Source organism: Ambystoma mexicanum, chromosome 2p (assembly GCF_040938575.1).
Source record: "Ambystoma mexicanum isolate Mex_15411 chromosome 2p, UKY_AmexF1_1, whole genome shotgun sequence".
Taxonomy (NCBI): domain Eukaryota; kingdom Metazoa; phylum Chordata; class Amphibia; order Caudata; family Ambystomatidae; genus Ambystoma; species Ambystoma mexicanum.
This window is the reverse complement of record NC_090923.1, coordinates 523,988,678-524,011,726: the sequence shown is the minus strand read 5'-3', so window position 1 is coordinate 524,011,726 and position 23,049 is coordinate 523,988,678. Positions and strand designations below refer to the sequence as shown.

General features: G+C 44.7%; 1 protein-coding gene across 5 annotated transcripts in view; it reads left to right on the top strand.

Annotated features, from left to right (window-relative positions):
* Nucleotides 1–23,049, top strand: part of RAF1 (Raf-1 proto-oncogene, serine/threonine kinase) — a 1,232,906-nt gene that overhangs the window by 240,174 nt on the left and 969,683 nt on the right. For all 5 annotated transcript variants that reach the window (XM_069643941.1, XM_069643943.1, XM_069643946.1 and 2 more), the window contains exon 2: nucleotides 21,518–21,750. In XM_069643941.1, the coding sequence (XP_069500042.1) occupies nucleotides 21,544–21,750 (207 nt within the window). In that variant the 5' untranslated portion in view covers nucleotides 21,518–21,543. The remainder of the gene's footprint in view (nucleotides 1–21,517; nucleotides 21,751–23,049) is intronic.

Below are 23,049 nucleotides of genomic sequence, written 5' to 3'. Positions count from 1 at the left end.
AGTGCAGAAAAAGACGCTAACTGTAACTGACTGGGGCCTTGGCAACATAGCATTTTCACATTCGTTTTATTGTATTATATATAAAATGATAAACTGTAAAAATAGTAATTATGTACTTTGATGCACTATGGACTATATGCTTATGTTGCTGCTCCTATAACTAATTAATGGGAAATTGTTTGAATTGAATAAATTAATAGAATTAGGATTGTCTGAAAACATGGTAATTAAGCTGGTACGGTTATGTGTATTTTAATGTCTTAAATATGAAATGTTATAGGTATTCATCATGTTTTTTATATATGCTTGAAATGTATGTTATTTACTTATGTGTAAAGTTTTGCTTTGTAAAACCATATCACATTAAATAAATTATCATACAAGGGAACTGCAATGCTTTGGGATTCTTATTTAATAGGAATGGGAACATTCGTTTTACACTCTCTACATTCACTTGAAAGGCAGCGTTTTAGGGTTACTTTCTGGGATTAAGGACACCCCTTTCTATACAGAAGTCAGGAGTTTCAGAAAAAGTCACTCAAGGATCTATTGCCTATACCGGCTCTAACACACTGGCATGAACTTTGTTAGTTTAGAAATCTAACAACTATAAGTAAAGGCTGGTATCATCAATGAAGACCGACACAAATCAAGGGTGTTTATTGAATTACAAAAGGTTGGTTACATGCCTATCTAAACCTAAATCTAAGGATCGGAGGAAGATGCAACCATCAAATAGTAACACAGTTCTAATAGTCTGTTAAAATAAAAAGTCTTATGCTAATAAACCTATTGCCAATCCTTGCATATAAATACAAAATGGTGCGAGACAGTGTTTGCAAAAAAGAAGTGTTCAAGAAACAAGTCAGGACAATTGAGCCCTTGGCCTCCCTTCCCCACGCTTTCAGCACGGGACAAGGTAACACACTCTGACTTTCCCGGCACGAGGACACAGATTCAGCTGGTTTCACACCACTCTGGCAAAGTCTTCAGGAAACAAAAAAGGATTCTCGAAAGAAATGTCTCTTATCACAACACTGGCTTCCTCTGCCTTGAAACAAAATTCACTTTGCTTGTCAAAACACACAGTAGTACCTTCTTTCCCAGTGACTGCTGGTACTTGTAGTTTCTTTTGTTACTCGTACAGTTCAATATCTCAGTATCAGGATCTTCTGTGCCAAAGTCTCTTTGCCATTCAATATCTTACTACAGAGGGTCTGATGTAGCAAACAAAATACAAAAGTTCCTTTGCTTTGTCAAGATTCTCGCATTCATAAGTTCACGATTGCTCTCCCTCTTTCAGGCTCGTACCACGGGTCCCCCTCGTCAGGGCTCAGACCCCTTTTCTACACTGTTCACAATTCACAACTTGGTCTCTCTCATCCGGGCTCAGACCATGGACCCCCCCCCCCCCTTCCGTGCTCAGATCCCTTTTGACACCAGAATCAGACTGTTGACTCTGCATTGGATTTTGCTTGACACGTCGCAGGACTACTTCGATTTACAATTCTTTACTACTCTATAACTTTCACTTCTGCCACTTCTCAGCTGGATACCTTACAGTGCCGGACCACTCTTGTCTCATAGCTTTGATCTTTTACAAGTCCCAGAATGCACGTTCAAGGTTTTGTTCCCACTTTGCCAGTGACAGGCGCTTTTGGGATTACACAAAGTTCTTGACACAGCAGGTTATCCCACCTTAGTTTGCCTACAGTCACAGGGTCTCCATCTTTTACCCTCAGTGATGAGGTGTTAGCGGGTCCTCAATGGGGATTCACTTGAGGTCAGGGTACCAGCACCTGCCACTCAACTACCTGGATTTCTGGAAATCGCTGAGGCAGCAAGCACAGATGTAAAACACTACCAGAAAAGTGTAGCTGGAGTTATGGTTCCCTGCGGCACGGCTCACCTGCCACTCTGTAGCCCCCGCTTTGTACTCACAGGCCTCAGTCTCTTGGCAGCCATCCCCCTTCTAGCTTCCCACGGTTCTCCCAGCTACTGACTTCTCTTTCTGGTCTTCACAGTTCCTTCAGCATCCCCTGCACGCTCGGTGTGTGCCTGTGTGGCTGACCTTTTGTACTCTTTGAAAAGGTTGATTAGAGTGAGGTGTAAGTACTTCTCCCTCCCTGCCTGACTTGCCGGACCTAATCATTGCGACAACATGGAGACTGCCCATAAGAATCCATTGCCCATTGATTCCTGTGGGTAATCCACATGACTACTATCTAACCTCTTCTTCGTCCAAGTAGTAGACCTTCTAGAATTGAAGTAGGGATCATGGGAGTTGTAGGTGTTCCTAGAGATCGTGGAAAAACCATGTATATTTTTGTCAGGCTGAAGGGGGTAAATGTATTGTGATGGATAAATGGATTTTCTGTTGTGGTTTAATCTCATTGGTCGTTTTCTTCTTTTTCTTACAGAAGGGTACTGAGGTATGATGGGACTCTGCTGACAGTATTCCATGACAACCGAGGGGATGTCGGGTAGGGGTGCATCGGAACGGGGGGAATACCATGTCTTGCATGAGGGCATGTCTCCCATAGTCCAAGAGGCCCTCCGGCCCAGCTGATCCTCCCTTGCTCGTCCGCCCCCAGGGTTGGGATCCAAGAGCGATGGCCCTCCCCTGGCCACCATCCATGGGAATAGCCTGGGAGAAACGCCTCATCTGCGAAGAGTTTACAAAGTTCTGGAGGAGAGGAGGAGAGGAATTAGCTGACGGGCCCATTGGTCAGCACTCACCCTCTAGAACTTGTAAGACAAGATAGCTGCACCATGTGAGGACAGGGGGTGCAGGATTCACTTACTCCGACACGACTCAATAACGAGGACTCAATAGGTTGGCAAAGGGAAGGGAAAGTCAGTTTAATGACAACTGCATTAAACAGGGAAAACAAATGGGAATCAGCTGTCGTGCAATCACCTGTCTCGCTCCGACTTCCTCGAACTTGAGTCGGACAGCACTTCTTATAGGCAGAAATCGTCATTACTGACGTCTATCTTTACAAAAATCACAATGCAATATAATTGGTTAGGAAAGGTAATTTAAGCATAGGCATGCGGATTGGATAACTTATCCGGTGGGCGTCTACGCCCATCCCTCTACATCACGTGTGATAGACGTCACTACAACTACAATGTCCTATTGGTTACAATATCTATAGGACTCCAGATAACTTGGTCCATTGTGATTGGGCAGGTTACACCTATAGACATACATTTCCACTTTTAATTAGCAGCATGCTGAATGGACACCCCTGTGCCTGGTGTCCCAAGTTTTCCCCTTGCCTCCCTTCCATCAATCAGTGTTTTAGGGCGATGTGTCAATTAGTTGGCTAAGGATGGCCTCGAAGCTGTAGTCTCTTATTGGGAAAAGTTATGGCATCCTCGGGCCCTGGATGACATCAGGCAATGGTACTTCTTCGCGCCTGGCTGGTCACGTGTTAGTTCACCATGAATCTGCTTCATTTCCCAGCTTTTGGTGCATTTAATTCTGTCTCGGCCTAGCCACCCGCTTGTGCCCCCCTTATCTTGACCTTCATGAGGCAGGGTGGTATGCTCTGAAGTTGGAGTCTTGTGAGCTGACGCTCTCCTCCCCTTCTCTGGTTGACCAAAATTTCCTAGACATGAGCCGTTCTTTGTTGAGTTTCAATTCCGCTCCTTTTCTTGCCTTTGGCTGGGTTTCGAAACTGGGCCTGTCAGGCCTCTGGCCGCCTGGGTACCTTTTCTGCTTTTACAAAATGGAGTCGCACTTGTATAATGTGCCTTATTGAGGTAGATATATAGTTGGCGCTTGCTGCTCTAGCTTCTACTAAGCATTGCAAGCAGTATTGATTTCTTAGAATCTTGAGTATCAAGCCTATTTACACACGTTTAACAGGACGGTTGCTTCCATCTTGTCTCGTAACACTGTTTCCTCATGTTGTAACATTGTCTCCTCTCTGTGCCTATTCCATTCAATTTCGTAGTTACTCGCACTGGCGTGTTATCTTCGATAGCTGCATTTGTTCATTCACAGATCTGTTCAGGCCCTTGTGTCATTTCCACTGGCCTTCCATTAAGGCTTTTGGGGTCTCTTCGTGGACCATGTGTAGGTACTCCTCATTTCGTATCAGTGGCTGGTATGGCTGTCTGATAGGGTACCGTGCTGCCCAGGGTTGTCTGGTTATGGGTGCTTCAACCGGTATGGATCTTCTGATGTGCACTGGGCAGAGTCCCAGTGCAGCTCTTTGTAGGTTCATTTGCTCTTCATACATCACATACCTTGGCGAGTACGCTCCCGGTACCTCGAAATGAGAGGAAGTGCAGGCCATGTCTGGGACCTCCTCTACACTCACCCCTCTGGTCAGTTCATCCACCACTTCTGCAATCTCCTTTGCATTCATTTCTTTTGCTTCTTCAGTGTCGTCCTCATCGTCCTCTGCATTGGTACATGATAGTGTGAATGTGTGAGCCTTTGGAGTCCATATTTTTATCACTCCCTTCAAACTCCCTGCTGTCTTCACATGTTTGTCTTTGTTCCATGTCATTAGCTGACATTGTCCAATTGGGCTGCAGTAGATCCATTTTCCTTCATACCTTCTTCGTTTCTTAGGGTATGTGAACTTTGTTCCCTCTGGCGCAAATTTGCTGGCTTTCACAAAGTCTTATTTCTTCATCAGTCAGGTCTCTGGGCTTCCATCCTGGTTCGACATCAATCATTATTTTCATCCCTATGGCTTTCTTTGCAGTTTTCTGGCACTGTGTAATGATTATCTTGAGAACACAGAATCCTAGCAATACCATTGCTAGTAGAGCTCCCAGAAACTTGAATATATCTGCCATCCATTGTGGGACCCACAAGAATAGGTCTCCAAAACAGCTGTCGTCGTCTACTTTCATCGATCATCTGGTTTTCTAGGCTTGTCAGCATGCTTATGGCCTCTGTTAGGGTTCCGTTTTCTTCATCGTGTGATGGTACAAATGTGAAACATGATTCTCCGATTTATGCACAAACCCCTCCATCCATTGCAGTGATCATGTCAAGCATATATCTGTTTTGGAGGCTCATCAGTTGATTGCTCTCAGCTCTTCTTTGATTGCGTTGAATCCTTTTATAGTGGTATAGATGGTCTGCAACATCTCCCATCTGCTTATCTGCAACCATTTAGTATTTACTCCAACTTGGATGTGGGGCAGGAGTAGTGTTGTGACTACTGTTGAGGTGAGGCTGAACAGCCTGTGTTCGTATGATTGCATGGAATGCCTCTTCTGATTTGGGAGAAAAGTAATTTTCCCTCTTCATCCTGGATACCAGTTCCACAGATCTTCTTCTTAGATGAGCATCTGCTTTCAGGAAACTGTCCAACTTTAGGTCATTCTTGGGGATCACTAGTGCGGGAACGTGTACGTTCACTAGTGTGCATATGCCTTCCCAGTTTTTCGGCAGCCTTATGTATGCCTTGGATCCACACGCCCAGTAATGGTCCATAATAACTGCGGTTCCTTGTGTCATTCCCGGAGCTTCAAAGATTCGTACGCAGTTTTGGTTCTCTCCCATCTTCCTTGTGCCATTGTTTCTGAAGCATAGTTTCGGGCTCTCGAGTGGCACTATCTGTAGGAGTCCCCCTCTATCTTCGACCCATGTTGGCAACTTTACTAGCTTTGGCCATAGAGGTTTGCATAACCTCTGCAAATTCTCTATTGCTTCCTTGCAGGCTCCAAGGACCATCCACGCTCGGCAGATTACTACTCCGTCTTCCCATCCATCTAAGGAGACCACTGACCCCTAGATCTGCATTTGGCCTCTGTTCTTCCAGATTTGAGCCTCCTCTGCAGTTTTTCCTTGAACGTTCAGTCTTGGATTTATTTCCCATCTTATCCCTGATCCTTTGACGCCACGGTTCTCGTACCTGATCACATGATTTCTGGTGTGCGCTCGGTTTCTTGTTTTAATGTCCTGGACGTAGCCCTCTTCATCCGGGTACTCCTTTTCGTTGGCCCATATCAGCGACGCGTCTCTTCCCATAAATTGTCCTCTGGTGTTGTACATTGCTACATGTGACATACAGTGTGCTGTAGGGACATCAATTTCTACAGCCACAAAGATCTTGGATTTTCCCATGCTGTATGGTAGGAGTGCACAGATGAAGCATTCTCCTTCTGACTGACTTCGTCCTACTTCCTTCATGTGTTGGTACCATATGTGGTTTCCGAGATGGGCTGTGCTGTCCAGGTAATCATTAAGTTAATTGTTATCTTCATGAGGGCTTCTCTTGGTTCTCAGCGTTCTTCTGTAGTTTGCTATGACTACGTCTCTGAATGCATCTGTGCTGCTTTTCCACTTGGGGTATCTCGATGGAGCAGGCTGCCTCGACTGCATCGCTGTGGTAGGAGGAGGATTTGTGCTTTCTTTCCTTCCCTTTTTCAGTTTGCCATAAGCTTCCTGTAACCACCATTGGTTCACCAACCTCCCAACTTGTGGCTGTGTTGTAGGCCTGTGGCTTGTTCCTTGCGTTGGAGCAGGTGTGCTTGCAGTTATAGTTTCTATAGTTCTGTTTTTCAGCTCCTCGTGCAGTTTCTTTGCTTGGACTATGAATGGGAACAAATAATCTATTAGCATGTGTGTCTTCTCTGTGTTCTTTTGTGGCCACTTCTGTTCTTTTGAGGGATTTTGCTATTTCCTCCATCTTTGGTAATTCACCTGGCTTTTCTTGGTTATCTCCCCTATTCTCTGGAATTGAATGTTCGGCAGGCAGTCTCTCCTTCGCTGCTGCCTTAGTTGAAGGCCTTGTAGCCATTGACACTTGCCCTTGTCTGTGTATATCCTGTGTGTGGGTGCGTGCAGTGGTCAGTGCAACGTTTTCATTCATTCCGTGCTGACCCTGTCTCCAGCTTTTCTCCCCATTCATTACCTCAAGTGTATACGTATCACTGCTAATTACATTCAATTTTAAATAATTTGCTTTTCTTGGAACTGGAATCACTATGTAGGGTCTGGGTGCTTTTGTGGGATTTGTATGTTCATTATCTGGTAGGTGCACTGAAATTGGGGCGCTTCGTGTACCAATGGAGAGAGCAGTTCTGATAGTCAATTACAGGAAGACAATGATGATCACCAAGTATATACACATGATAGATTTGTAAGACATCTGGCAGCATTTTCTCCCAGGAAAGCGGGGGCGCCCTTCTGTTGGGGGTAAAACCAAGTTACTGCCCTGGACCCCCATTTCGAATGAGTTCATAGTCAGTTATTTATTCCTTCTTTTGCTCTGGCCTCGTATTTCGAGAGTTCGTTACTATTAGAGGGACGAGTGCTTCTCCAATGTTTCCCCTCACGTGAGTGACGACGGTAGTCTCTGGGTCCTCAGTACAGTTCCTGTGCTAGACTAAGGAAAAGGGTTAGGCTAGCAGTTCTGATAAATCACATTTATTTATGTGTATCTAAAGTAGGTGAGGTCCCAGTGGATGCCTCAAATTTGCCTTGGTCCTGAGGACATGCTGGTGACAGTTCAATGTGAAAGAAGAACTGAAAGGACTGCTACAAATTGCACAAAAATGGAATGCTGAAAAAATAGAAATAAAAATAAAGTGAACGTGTGGCAAAAATAGGAAAAAATGAGCTAATCGTACAAAATAAAGTTGTAGAAATAGTAACCAGAATAAAATAAGAATAAAAATATGGAAAAATAGAAAACGAGTCAAAATCGCAAAAATAAGATGTTGTACCAACAGGAACAAAAATAAAAGCAGAAGTCAATATATGAAAAATAAAAAAAAAATGAGAAGGATGCAGAAAAGGGAAAATACGATGGCGAAGTTCTTGTGTCTGCTCCTTTCGTTCGGTCTCTCGGCGACAAGTTGAGGAACAGTGTCGCTTTTCTCTATCTGCTCCAAGGTGAAACAATGACGACAAGGTTCTATTTTGGATTTTCTCCTTCTAAGGGTCTCCTCAGCAGTGGATGTCCATAATTGCTTCTTAGTTGCGCTATGATAGCCTTCAGGAGCCTGTTTAATTGCGCGTTTTTTGCTGGATCTCTGAGGAATGCGGGTATGTCAACATTGCTGGGTCTATCCACTAGTTCTGGAAAGTCTTCAATGAGGTGGAAAAAAAACACGGTATGCACATTGGCTGTCTTCTGGTGTTAATGACATTTGCTCTGATTTTCTAGCCTCTAGATCATAGGCCTTTCTTGCAGCATGAACAGTCTTTGTCTCCTCGATCTGTCCCTCGGCTAAAGGTCTCACTGGCATCTCCTTAGGAATTCTCGCTGGAAGTTGGACAGTTCCACTTGGAATATTATGCTATGGAGAAGTGTCCCCATGTGTGGGGCGTTGGCCGGATCTCTAAGGAAGGTGATGACGTCAACATCTGCAGGCCTTCCTACCATTTCAGGATAGTTTGTGACTAGTCTGACCATGACATTGTGGGCTAGCTGGGTATCTGCGGGAGTCAGGAACATCTGCCTTGTTTGCTGGGTCCTGATCACAATCCTTTCTTTTGACGTGAACAGTTTTTACACTTTCCTGCTGCGTGGATTGCAACCACGTAATTTAATTTGTACCACACTTGGTTTAGGAATTCGTTGTTTCTTGGATCTCTGATGAAGGTTAAGGTATCTGTGGTTCTCCCGACGAGTCCTGGGCAATCCTCTGTGATGCGGAAAAATAGGGTATATGTAAGTTCATCAATGATCACTTGTGGTGGAAGCATCTGTACCCTTATCACCGTATTCTGATAGTACTATGAAGGCTTCCGTGATGACAGTCAGTAATTGCCAGATTATTTTCTTGGTGGCCGGATCTTGGATAAAGTCTGTGACACTGGCTCCTCTCCCTATGAGTGATGGGTATGCTAGCACCACAAATTGGAAATAGGTTAGCACATCCCACTTGCGACTTCTGCCGGAAAGTACCATAAGTTCTGTGAACAAAGTCTCCACACTGATTGCTTCAGGATACTGTTACACTCTCGGGCAATGTTTTATTTGCAGTCTATCAGAGTCTTGATTCTTTGTACTAATTGAGTATATCGTGCTTTTGAACACTCATTTTATCAATGTTGTTGTGGCTTAGGATGTGCTTCTCTTTACCCTGCAACTGGGATGTACAGAGTGTTCGTTAAGTCTTTATTTCCCTTTGCTTGGGGAACCTGTCCCTGTTCTATGCCACACCTTGCATCCGGGTTCTTTGTCTTGGTTTTCTGCTCATGCGTCCTTCTTCTTCACCATGGATCTTGTTTGCACATGCTGATGTTCTTCCTCGTTGTCCGTGGTCTCTTTGCAGTCGGATGCAGCAGGAGGGCTCTCCCCTATGTAAGGCTTAATGTCATTTATGAAGATCCATGCCCTTCTGCCCTGGAGCTTTACGGCGGAGGGGGTGCAGTCCTCTACAATGAACGGGCCATTAAATCTTGGCTCGTCCCACCTTTTCCTGGTAAAGTTCTTCACCAAAACACTGTCACCAGGGAAGACGAGGGGCGCATGTACACCTTGCTCGGTGTCTGCTTCAGCACTTCCTGCTGTGTTCTGTGCTGCGCCACCCTCTCTTCGCCGTCGCTGCAGCTGGTCTGAAATGACAGAGGCACTGGATGTCAAACAGCTTAGGTACTTTTGCATCTCTGTTCCCAGAACCTCCCTAGTCGGCTGGGCATCACAACTAGCTCGATCTCTGGGGGTAAAAGGGGTCCTCATCCTTCTGCATGTAACTATCTTGTGCGGCGTGAGGTGATGGTTGGAGCCTGGTTGGTTCCGAAGTGCATACAATGCCAATGGTAGACAGTGCAGCCATCCCTTCTTTAATGTGAGCTTCAACTTGGCTATCCTCTCCTTAAGTAAGCCGTTGTTCCGTTCACCTATCCCTTTCCCAACTGGATGATACGCCGACGAGAACTTGTGCTTTATACCAAGCAATGAACTAATCTGTTCGAACACTGAGTTTACAAAGTGGGCCCCATTATCTGATCTCATTACCTCGCACCCACCCCCCATCTAGGGAACACTTCTTTCACCAGGAATTTAGCAGCACAGGCAGCATCGGGGTGTGTACAGGGACCTGCTTCTATCCATCTAGAGAATGGACACACCACCACAATTAAATACCTGTACCTATTTCACACTTGAATCATGTCGACGTAGTCGATATGTAAGTGCTGGAATGGTCCGTTTGGTCTGGGAATGATTCCTCTCACTACATTTAATGTGTGCCCAGCAGTGAATTGCTGGCAGATAATGCAGTTCACCATAAAAAATGCAACATGCTCTGCTAAATTCGGCGTGAACCAGTCTTCTGCGAGTGTTGCAGCAAGATTTTCTTTTGTCAAGTGGATGGGGTAGTGCAGTTGTTCTAGTGCTACCTTTAGGAGGGCGACAGGCATTACTGGTTTACCAGTGCTGTCTTGCCTCCGCAACCCGTCGGAGGGGTTTAAGGAACACCCTTGACGCTTCCATAAATTCTTCTCCTCCTGTGGTGCCTCCCCCTGGAGCTCCATTAGCTGGGTCTGCCCCATATAACTATAGGCTTCTGGTGTGGCATGCGCTACCATCATTCGCTCATGGGTACGTGCCACCTCCACGTCCATGATTGTTTCATTCTTGGATGCCAATGCGCTTGGCTTGCATGTCTGCTTCATGATTTCCACGAGACACGAAATCTGTCCCGTGGGTATGGGGGGCGCATTTCACGACCGCTATGCCCACTGGGAGCTGTAGTGCTTTTATCAGTCTGTCCAATAAGGCTGCGTGTTGCACTGGCGTGCCGTCTGCTCGGAGGTAGCCCCTCCTTTTCCAGCGTGCTAGACCAGCATGCATTGTGGACGTCACCTAGGCAGAATCACTGTACATCGTTACTTCCTGGTCTGCATGATTCTCAATGGCGAGTATCAATGCCAATAGTTATGCAGCCTGTGCCGAATAGTGAGATGGTATTCGTGCACTAACGAGTACTCGAAACTCCCCGTTCGCTAGGTGCTTTACCACAGCCATGCCTGTATACCTTTGTTTGTCTTCTTGGTCAATTCTCGAAGACCCGTCAATAAAGACGATCTCTCCACCTGCCAGGGCATTTTCTTTTACCCTGGGGAGTTCATCATAGAATTCCTCATAGTTCGCACAGTCGTGTATAGGTTCTCCCTCTGTGACTGGCTCAGCTATGAACGTAGCAGGGTTTACAGTGTTACATCGCACTATTTTGATCGATGGATTAGAGATAACCACCTCATAGGCGGATGCTCTTTGAGATGTCAGTGTGCCCTTTGGCTTCTCTAATATGGCGAGCAGCGAATGCTCAACATACAATGTCATGGAGCACCCCATCACAATGGATGACGCCTTCTCGATGGCGAATGCAGCAGCAGCTAGGTTTTGTTCGCATGGTAAGTGGCCCTTCATGACCGGGTCCAGACTCCCGCTGTAATATGCTAGGGGCTTGTACCCCAGCGAGGTTCTCTGTGCGAGCACTGCCATCATAAAATTGCCATTGGTATGTGAGAACAAGTAGAATTGGGAATCCCGAGAACTGGGGCCTTACAAATTGCCCCCTTGAGTTCTGTAAACCCTTTCTCCATTGCTTAATTCCATTCAATTTCTTCTTTTGTTGCCTGGGCCTTTTTAAGGGCCTGTAGCAAGGGCTTGGTATACGAGCTGTAGTCAAAGACCCATGCTCTGACATAATTGCACAGGCCTAAGAAGCTTTGCATTTGTTTTATCGTGCGCTGCTTGGCCGTGTTCATGATAGCTTCAGCCCTTTCTGGGGTTACCTTCTTCCCCTCATGTGAGATCAGTTGCCCTATGTACAACACCTCCTGTTGGCAGTACTGCAACTTATCCTTGTCTACTTTGTATCACTTCTCAGCCAGTATAGTCAATAGCTGGACAGAGTCGCACCTGCATTGCTCTTCAGTGGTGCTGCAGATCAGAATGTCATCTACATACTGCAAAACAACACTTTCCACCGCAATATTGCTTAGGTCCATCTGCAGGACTCTGTTGAAAATGGATGGAGACTCCCAGTACCCCTGTGGCAACCTCGTACTTTTCAGGCGCATTTGTCTGAAAGTAAATGACGTCAGGTCTTGAGAGTCACGGTGCAATGGGATTGAGAAGCACGCATTTTTCAAATCGATCACCGTGAAATATTTTGCCTCAGTGGGTATGTTGCACAGAATTGTGGATGGATTAGGGACTAGAGGGAATTCGGCTTCAACTATATCGTTTAATGCACGTAAATCTTGGATTAAACGCCTTGACCCTCCCTTTTGATTTTTTGACAGGGTAAATCACTGTGTTGCAAGGTGCTTCTGACGTCACTAGGATGCCCTGCTCCATCATGGCGGAGATTGTCTTTGCGATTCCTTAATCTGCCTCTCTGGACATGGGATATTGTCGCGCTCGTGGTAAAATTGCTCCTGGTCTCTTTTTTTCACTTCACCCGCCCCTTTCAGGAGACTACGTCATAGGGCCCTGTAGTCCATACTGCGGCAGGCACTTGGGCCATGTCGTCCTCAAAGTATTCTGGGCGTACCAGTGCCAACATCATTCTCTGTGGCATCTCTTGTTTGATCATGTTGACCCAAAATATGAGACTCACCTCCACCCTTGTCTCTTCTAGGTCAGAGTGTTCTTCAAACAGATCGTCATCGGTGATGTCAGTCACTCGATACCCTTCTTCAATGGCAATAATCGTACACCATTGTCTGCCTTCATCGTCATATCCTTCAACCAGTACCACTTTTCCTCGCACTGCGGCAGATTGTATTACTAAGGGAAATACTTGTCCCTCCTCTTCGTGCATGGGTATTCTTGGTCTGACTAGAAACTCATCAGGGGTTCTCATAGTTTTGTCAGCGAGGCCTGGCAATCCCACCATGAGCACCCGCACGCCATATGCAAAGACTTCTGGTTCTAATGGTATAGCTCTCATAGCTATACGTCCTGAGTATGCTCTGATCATTTCACACACGTTTCAATAATGCATTCCTGGGGTGGAGCATACTATACCATCCTCGATAAACAAGATGGTCATGTTTAATTTAGTCATCAGGTCCCGACCCAGAATTTTTACTGGGGTCTGGCATGAATATAATAGAGGCACATTAATTTCGCGCTCTTCCACTGAGACTGGGAGTGCATCTGTGAAGCGAATTCTACTATGAGCTCCAGTGAAACTCTGGGTATCTATAGCCTCGCCGGACAAGGAAAATTTGCCTTCTCGTATGCACGAACGCGTTGCACCCGTGTCAACTAAGAAGGAATATTCTTTACCCCCTATGGTGACATTCACCCTAGGTTCCCTATTAGGGTCCGGTGTCACTGATAGGATAGAACACATCATAGTCTCCCGTGAGCTGTCCTATTTTATATATAGGTTCGGTCCACTGTACGCTTGTGGGTTTCCCCCCATTTCCAAGATTAATTCCCCCTCTGGGATTATTGCCCTGAGCCATCAGCGGCGGTGCCTGCTGGGGTTGTCCTTGTGGCATATTCCCCATGTTCGGTGGTTGAACCACTTGCTGTGCACCTTGCTGCAAGCCTGCTGCTGCACTGTGTAATTTTGTGCACCGCCCTTTTGGGGGATGGCAGGTTGATTCACCATGCTTGCCTCCATCCCTTGGTTATTTTGCCACATGCCATGACTTCTGCACATGCACTCCACGTGTCCAGTCATTCCGGGCCATCTGTCCATCTGGCGTTCTTGGATTGCCCATCTGTGCGTTCTGGAAGCCACCTTGAACATTCTGTAAAACCTCCTTGTTTACCTCGAAACCCTCCCTGATTATTTTATCAACCTCTTCCTCAAAAACCTCTTCCTCTTGGGTAAAATCCTGTGTTACCCTGATAATTCTGTGATGAGTTAGTCACATGTTGTGCACTTGGCTCGGCTGAGCTGGTGAGCATGGCTCCCTCGAGAACATACTTCGACAGTTTCCTTTGCACTAGCTTCGCCTCCTCTCTCTTATGAGTTGCCTCCTTTTTCCGATTATTTTCTTGCAACAATCTACAATAGTGTGCAATTGTCAACTGTATTTCGGCCCATGGTTTAGCTTCGATTCCTACCAATTTCTTGAGCTGTTTTTGCACCGGTTCTGGTAACCCTTGGCACAATATATGGTAGAATACAGGGATGGATTTCGTCCAAGTTTCATGTGTTTGGAGCACCCACGCATCTTGAAAATTCTGGATATAAAGCAACGGATCCTTTCATTTTTCGAGTCATTATAGCTCCCATATCAGACGTGTCTGGATATAGCGTACGCAGCGCTTTCCACACTGCTGCTCTACAGTCATTAAATGGCGCTCCATCATGAAAGGTGTCAGTTATGGTTACCCAAGGGTAGCCAACCCCTTTCCACATGTCTGCTCTTTTACCAAGTATAGCAATTAGGAGCCCCTTAATGTCACCTATGGCTAGGGTGACAACCCCCCCCCCCGTCATTTTCTCTAATTCATGTATCCACTTTCCGGCTCCCGAGGTCAGCATTGGAAGCTTATTTTTTCGCACCGTCTCCCTTCGTCATATGGCACTTCCTCTGTTTCCCCACCGGAGTCAGACTCTGAATACTCCCAGTTTACGCAACTTCTTGCATCTTCTTCGTTCTGCCCAATCTCTAGCCTGTCTAGGGACAGTCCCGTGCTCCCACTACTTTGGATGACATCTTCAGCGTCGTATAGCTGAGTGCTCTCTAAGCGCTCATCCTCCCTTCCCCCTTGGGAAATTAGTTCCAGCCCCATCTCGTCATAGATTTTATCAATCGTTTCCTTGATGCTTCTGGTGTCGAAGTCATCTTCAATATTTGTCCCGCGTGTACCTGGTACTGCATCGCTTGCAGGAAAGAATTCTTCTATATCTTCCCATTCTACAACTAGGTTGGGTTTTTTAACTTCCCGTTGCAAATGTTCTAGATCCTTGTGCCCTCTGTCTGCACTTATGTTCTGCTTCCTCATCTATTTCTTTTCGCTTCTTCTCTAGCCTTATCTACTTCCCTCATCTGTTCATTTCTCCGTTCTTTTGCCCTTCTACTTTCCTCGTCTTCCCGCTTCTTTCCTTTCCTTTCTTGCACTCTCCTTTCTTCCTCTAACTTTAGCATGTTCTGCTTGTACCTTTCGTAGGCTGCGTATTGTGTGCGACTGAGCGGTATTCCTTGCTCTTTGCGATTTAGTTGTTCTCGCCTCAACCTATCCTTCTTTCTTACCCTCTCGTCTCTCATGTCCTTTTCTTTCTCTTTTTCCTTTCTCTGTGCCTCATCGGACCGTTCAATCGGCCTTACGTCATCACTTCCTTTTCAATCTAATTTCAATAGTATCTGCCCTCCCATCCATTCGTCCTTTGCGAATGTTAACTCATCGTCCCCTTTCTGCTTTTTTCCCCTCTTTCTCGAGAGATGTTCTATTCTGTGTCTGATCCTTTCCTTCGTCGCTGTGTCTCTCCTTGTCCCTCGGGACTACGGAGGCAAGATTACTTTCCTGCTCCTTTTCTTTGATGTCGTCACTACTGTATGTAGGCGACTCCTATGTCGGGTTGCTGTACCCCATAGCTGCCTTAAGTTCTCTTAGCGGGTAAATACCCTCTGACTTACTCCCTTAAATTACTGGCTCAGGCGGGGCAGGTGGCGCGGTAGGCATCTCACCCCCCTCTGTACATAAATGTAATCTCCAATCTGAGGGTGGTTCTTCCAACTTCGTTTCTTCAAAATGTTTCCACAACTCAAGAACAGCAAGACGTTTCTCTAAGCTTCTTGCCAGTATATGTGGCGTGTAGGAAGGTGGTTATGTGCTGTAAAGCAGCCTTAGAAAGTGACCCGTTCTGGGACCACGGCATAAACATCTTATTAGCGGTACCCTTAACCCACTCCTGGCTATATTTCTTCAATTTTATTGCATGCTTGGGCAGTTGCTTGCATAAATGCGCAAGTGGGGTAACTTCCTCCATTCCTTCTTTCGTCACCACATTGATTATACAATTCTATGACCCTTCAATAGTATGAGCGAGCACCAAATACGCAAGCTCCAATCCAATCTGTTCCTGGCAAATTTTATACCAACCATTTACTCAAAACTCATCAATTCAGTGGCGATTCCCTCTTAGTTATGAAATCGCGTAAAGCCAAAATGCATTTCATTCAATTATCAATACTGTAATTTCACATTTAACATACACAGGACATAAATGACAGACGCTTGACAGACTAGACGGACGCCAGCTGGTCACACATATACCTGCCTTCTAATCAATACCCCACAATGGGATGTGAACAAACCCCTTTGTGACGTCTTTAATCTTCACCGTAGCCTAAATTGTCCTCCCACCATGGGCTCTGGGTTCACGTTCCTTCTGACCACTCTTTAAAGCGCAGGAACAAGGCGAATCTTTACATTTTACTTCAGGTGCCCCCCTGGTATTCCTTACATTTTACTTCAGGTGCCCCCCTGATATTCTTTACGTTTTATTTCAGGTGCCCCCCTGATATTCTTTACATGTTATTTCTTATGCTCGAGTCATTACCCCCTATATATATATACAGTCTTCTCTACTTCTAACTATTTTATTTTTTTCTCCAACACCCTCCGTTACCTTTCCCTGACTTACTCTAATGCCTACACGACATTTGCCAAAGTAACGAGTCTGTTGTTTTACTCACCGGTCGCATCTTTTCCTCTCCGGAGCTTCGGGATCACCGCCCCTTCCTCTTCCTGCTTTTAAGATTTTCGTCCGATCCGCTGCCCGTGGGAATGAGAAGGGTTATGCTTGGAAAGGCGGGTTCCTTCAGACCCACTGCAGATTTTTGAATTATTACTCTATCATTGTCCACGGGGAGATTTTGTCTACTCATGATTTTACTGAAGGCCTGAAGTTACTTTGATAGTTATAAGACACCTTTAAACTGACGGCAGAATCGATAATCAATAATCGATGGCCAAAACCATCCTCACGCTACCAAGTACATCAAACAGGGAAACAAACGGGAATCGGCTGTAGTGCGGACAGCACTACTTATAGGCAAAAATCGTCATTACTGACATCTAACTTTACAAAAATCACAATGCAATATAATTGGTTAGGAAAGGTAACTTAAGTATAGGTGTTATATCTGTATCTGATAATAGGGCATGCAGATTAGATAACTCTTATCGGGGGGGCGTCTACGCCCATCCCTCTACATCACGCGTGATAGACGTCACTACAACTCCGAAGTCCTATTGGTTACAATATTTATAGGACTCCAGATAACTTGGTCCATTGTGATTGGGCAGGTTACACCCCTAGACATAAATTTCCACTTTTAATTAGCAGCATGCAGAATGGACACCCCTGTGCCTGGTGTCCCACGTTTCACCCTGCTTCCCTTCCATCAATCAGTGTTTTAGGGCGACGTGTCAATTAGTTGGCTAAGGATGGCCTCGAATCTGTAGTCTCTATCGGGAAAAGTTATGGCATCCTCGGGTCCTGGATGACATCGGGCGATGGTACTTCTTCGCGCCTGGCTGGTCACCTGTTAGTTCACCATGAATCTGCTGAGTTCCCAGCTTTCGGTGCATTTAATTCTGTGTCGGCCTAGCCACCTGCATGGGCCCCCCCTTAACTTGACCTTCATGAGGCAGGCTGGTATGCTCTGAAGTTGGAGTCTTGTGAGCTGACGCTCTCCTCCCCTTCTCTGGTTGACCTTGATTTCCTAGGCATGAGCTGCTCTTTGTTGAGTTTTGATTCTGCTCCTTTTCTTGCCTTTCTCTGGGTTTCAGAACTTGGCATGTCAGGCCTCTGGCCGCCTGGGTACCTTTCTGCTTTTACAAAATGGAGTCACACTTGTGCAATGTGCCTTATTGAGGTAGAAATATGGTTGGCGCTTGCCGCTCTATCTTCTACTAAGCATTACAGGCAGTATTGATTTCTTAGCATCTTGCGTTTCAAGCCTATTTACTCACGTTTAACAGGACCGTTGCTTCCATCTTGTCTTGTAACACTGTTTCCTCACGTTGTAACATTGTCTCCTCTCTGTGCCTATTCCATTCAATTTCATAGTTACCCGCACTGGCGGGTTATCTTCGATAGCTGCTTTTGTTCATTCACGGATCTGTTCAGGCCCTTGTGTCATTTCCACTGGCCTTCCATTAAGGCTTTTGGGGTCTCTTCGTGGACCGTGTGTAGGTACTCCTCATTTCGTATCATCGGCTGGTATGGCTGTCTGATAGGGTACCGTGCTACCCAGGGTTGTCTGGTTATGGGTGCTTCAAACGGTATGGAACTTCTGATGTATACTGGGCACAGTCCCAGTGCAGCTCTTTGTAGGTTCATTTGCTCTTCATACGTCACATACTTTGGCGAGTACGCTTCCGGTACCTCGAAATGAGGGGAAGGGGTACAGGCCATGTCTGGGACCTCCTCTACACAGTTTCACACCAACTCCCACAATTTAATGGAAAGGATTGAGGCAGGCAGTTCCCAACACAATTCAGTTTAAATGAATAGGGTGGTTTTCATTGGGGGAATTAATTTGACTTAGATTTAATCAAATGTGCCAAGGGTCTCCCCAGTTGCACCCCCGTACTCGCTATGCGAGATGGAGATAAAGGCTGGAAGATTTCCCCTCACACACTTTTATTGGCATTTGGATTAATCTACTTACATGGGATGCCTTGGTTATCCGGCATCCAGTGAAATGGCAGGGCTCCTTCTGATATAGACCAGTTATCCTTGAGCTATTTTAAAGAACAATGAATGACTCTGGTGCAGGATCCCTGAGTGGAATGAAATAATGAAACCTTTTAACCGTAGATTCATTATTCTTTATTCTAACGTTATCCAACAGTATTTGCCTTTGACCAATTATCAATATGAAAGATGTATAATTAAATGAACAAGATTTAATTGTATTCATCTCAGATGGATGACTGCCTCCTGGCCAGGTATGCTAGCAGGTAATAATTGCTTACTATGTGATGTGCCAGTAGAGGGTCTTTACTTTTTTTTTGCCCAGCCTTTTCCAAATTGGGTTACTAAGAAAGGCGAATATGCGAGTATTAGTCAATGCTGCCCAGCTTTGTGTTATTTGTTAAGGGTTGACACTCCACTAATTGGATGGTCGATACTGTTTTGCTTGAGACTGGCATTACAATTCAAGAAACGCTACACCCTATTTTAAATGTTAATTAATCATTTATATTTTCACTACTGTTTTAAATTGTCTAGTGTGTGTATCATAATCATAATGTCACTGAGTTTTTATGGAATTTATTATTCCGAAATAAACTTAGTCTGTTGGATTGACTTTGGTCCTAGGATGGGTACCCAAGTCAATTGCTTGTTCTCTGAACTTTAGCCGTCTGTGATGTGCATCCCTACTTGGTCCCGACTGTGGAAAATGGGCAGATGTCCTGGCACTCTGCTTTCTGAATGCAAATTTTCTGAAAGTGATATCACACAGCACCCTCCTAAAGCCTCAACATTGATGTTGGTGCATATCACAGGCATGTCTAACAGGCACTCCTGTGCTTTCACGCAGATATACCAAACGTCAACATAATGATTGTCAAGCCCTTTAAAGACCTTAATTGCAAAAACCTAAACATTGTAAAACCGCAAAAGGAGGCATCTATAGATTGCATACTATTAAAAATATCACTTCAAATTGTGGAGTGCTCTACTAATTGCATCTGAAGTATTCTTAAGCATGCTGATGGTCTTTTTATTTTACTTGACCACCCCCAAAATCCTCCCACTATTTCCTGTAACCAGATTATACTTTTGCAAAGCCATTGCCGCTTGGTCTTCCATTATACTGATAGCTTTAAAACAGAAGGCATAAAAAAAAAACCAGAAGGCCTGATAATTCGTCCAGTTCCCTTTACCTAACAATTGGCTTTTTCCCCGTGGAGATCATTTACACAAATATTTGTCATTAAGTATTTTGACTGCAAAAAACATCACAGGCATTCCACATTTTTCGGCTTGAAATGTTGTGCCTTCCTCTTCAAAACAGTTAACTGGAACATTGGATGGTGAGTGTACGCGGTATTGTGTAAACAATGTCATTGAACTTGAGTGGGTTGTTAGAGAGGTGAATGCATGTGCATGTGGATTGTATTGCAGACAATGTGTGTGCTGATGCATCTTTCTATATGTATGCAACTTGATAAACAGGAGACACTTTGTAGTGTACCATTTGTAAACATTGTTTTGGCTTTTAGGCTGAAAATCCTGTGAATCAAAAGGCTTAAAGTTGTCTGATTTTTACGGGGCTTTAATGATTGCATATTTCTGATCCAGAGAGCTTCTCACTATTAAACGTGCCAGGCTCGCAACATGTGTTGAAATGTTAGCCTGTACACAGCAGCTCATCCCTCCCTATTTTTTCCAACTACGTTCACCTTTCACACAAGTCTATTCTTTACTCTGCCACACTAGCCTCTAAGGTTGGCTGTTCCTGATTTTCTATTCTGTAGTTGGCACCAAGGGAAACATTTTGAGGTAATCCTAGATCAAAAGCCACCACAATTTAACTGGGTGGCTCGAGCACATCTCTCTAGCCAATCATACATCAGAAATCGTTGCTCTTTCAAACTGTCTTAACACAGAGAAGTCAATTTGCTGTGCTTTCTGCAGTCCAGATCGTTGGTCCCCCTAAATGATATGCACACAACCAAGCGATCACACACATTTCCATTCCCTGCTACAACACGCCATCCATATACCTGTGGCTTTTGCACGTTTTCCCATTCCTTTATCTTCACCCTGCTCCTTTTTCTCTGCACGCTAAAGTCTGGATACTCCGAGCGGGGGCACAATATGGCAACATCCAGACACTCCCAGACCACAATGTTGGAGTTTTGGTGCAGTATAAAAGCCTTGTAACTGAACAGTATGTTGTCTTTTCCCCTAGGGCTTTTCGTCTTACACACTTCTTGGCACTCAACGTGTACCCATAATTTGTACAATATCCTGATCTGTCAGTTACATCTAGTGGTTGTGTTATTGCTATTCCCCCAAATCGTTTTGCTCTTTCCTTGGAACAATAGCACCGTCATCCTGACCACCCCAAGGGAGGCATTGCATTGCTTGACCACGTTTGTGTTGATTAAATTCTCAACTTCACCTAAATCTTTTAATTTTAGTTACTGTCCATGTGGTATTGTTGTTGAGACATTTGAAAGCAATTCCATGACCTTTCATGCGTTATAAACCAGAGGCATGTGTGCGCTGAAATGAGTGTAGCCAATCTCTGCTCCTTTGGAAGATACTGTAGGCAACATTGTTTGTAGTTAACATGTTAATATTTAACATGCGTCTTTGGCACACAGACTGTTTTTTCTTAATCGAGGGTTAATTTTCATAGTGATCATAAATGATATGGCTGTACATCCTTAAAGGAAACTAGTCTGTGTGGAGTCGACTTAGTATGTTTAGATTATGAAATCCCTTTGTAGTAATTTGTAAGGACATGTAGGGCGGACATGTAGGGCAAATAAAATATACTTTGCTATGTTCTAATTGACTACCTCATGTGAAAATGATTTTCTTGGACATGTTTTAATTAGTTTCATGTTTCTTACAGATTTCTTAGTTGGGTAGAAGCTATCAATGGAGCACTTTCAGGGAGCCTGGAAAACTCTCAGTAATGGATTTGGATTTAAGGATTCAGTCTTTGATGGCCCCAATTGCATGTCTCCAACAATTGGTCAGCAGTTTGGCTACCAACGCAGAGCGTCGGATGATGGCAAGCTCACTGACTCTGCCAAGACCAGCAATAGAATCCGAGTCAACTTGCCAAACAAGCAACGCACAGTGGTAGGTTTAAAACTAACGCACAGTTGCATGCTAATCATTGGTATACTTGTTAATGCCATTAAATGTTATACATTGATGTAGTGGATGTTTGGTCCAATGAACACCGAGCTAATGTCACTGCAGTATAATAGAAGAATGGCAAACTCCCAATGTAGGTTATGGAGCTAGAACTCCCCACTGGTGTACTGATTGTATGTAGAGCTAGCCCACCTGTTATGTAGAGATGATCTTGCCCAATGAGCTCTGGCGTAATGAAGGGGACGCAGAGCTGATTACTTTGTTATGAACACATTGGTACCTCCCAGATACACCACTTAAATACCCCTATCGCTGCAATGAATGAATGAACCATAGATATTTGTTCACATATGGAAAATAAATATATTGTACTGTGAGAGAATACTTCTAGTATTCTCTCCTGAGTTCAGAAAATAACTTTAAGGCAAAATGAAACACCAGAGTAGAATGTTGGTTTACAGTTCAGAGGGACAGGTTTTATTCTGCTGCAGCGTGCCCAGCATGGTTTACAAACCACCATCTGAGTCCCCCCCCGCCCTCCCTCTCTCCCCCATTGACGAGAGGCACATCTTTTATACATTTACAACTCATATAGTATTATAACAGGCCATTGACTCTGAGCTAAAATATCTCCTCCCGTGGTTTTACCTTACTTCTCGCAGCTGCTCCTAGGCTAATTTAACACACTGTGCCGGCTTCGCGTTCGTGTCAACAGCTGAATCCTAAAAGGGGCATTTTATGTTTTTGCAACATGGAACGTGTTCGCAGTTATCTGTTAAGGGAGCCCATGCTAAAAAGCCTATAATGTTCATACATATTGCTAACAATCGGTCCTTTTATTTTTTAAACCTAATTCTCCTAACTGTTCCCATTTCAGTAAGTAAATTAACCTGCTACATCTATGACCAACATTTCCCCAATAACATTCTTCGGGATAAAAACATTTGTGGTGGATTTTAAAGTTGCCTGTGTTCTGTGACATAGTTGCATTGGGTACACTTTTATTATACTAAACAAGGATAGTGCTACGTAACATTCCAGTGATGATAACCTACCTAACGCATATACACATTTACTCCTGACAGTACTGTTAGGAAAGATTTCGTAATTGTAGGTAATTTTCCTTCCATGTGGCAACCCCTAAACTTTTTGCTGTTATTTTTGACCTTGTTCTCGACTTTGCCAGAGAAGTGCAGCCTTCTGCCGCACTCCTCTGGGCTTTCGCTCCTTTCTTACGGGGAAACTGACATGCCCTTAAGACAGTCAGTACCGGGGAACGCT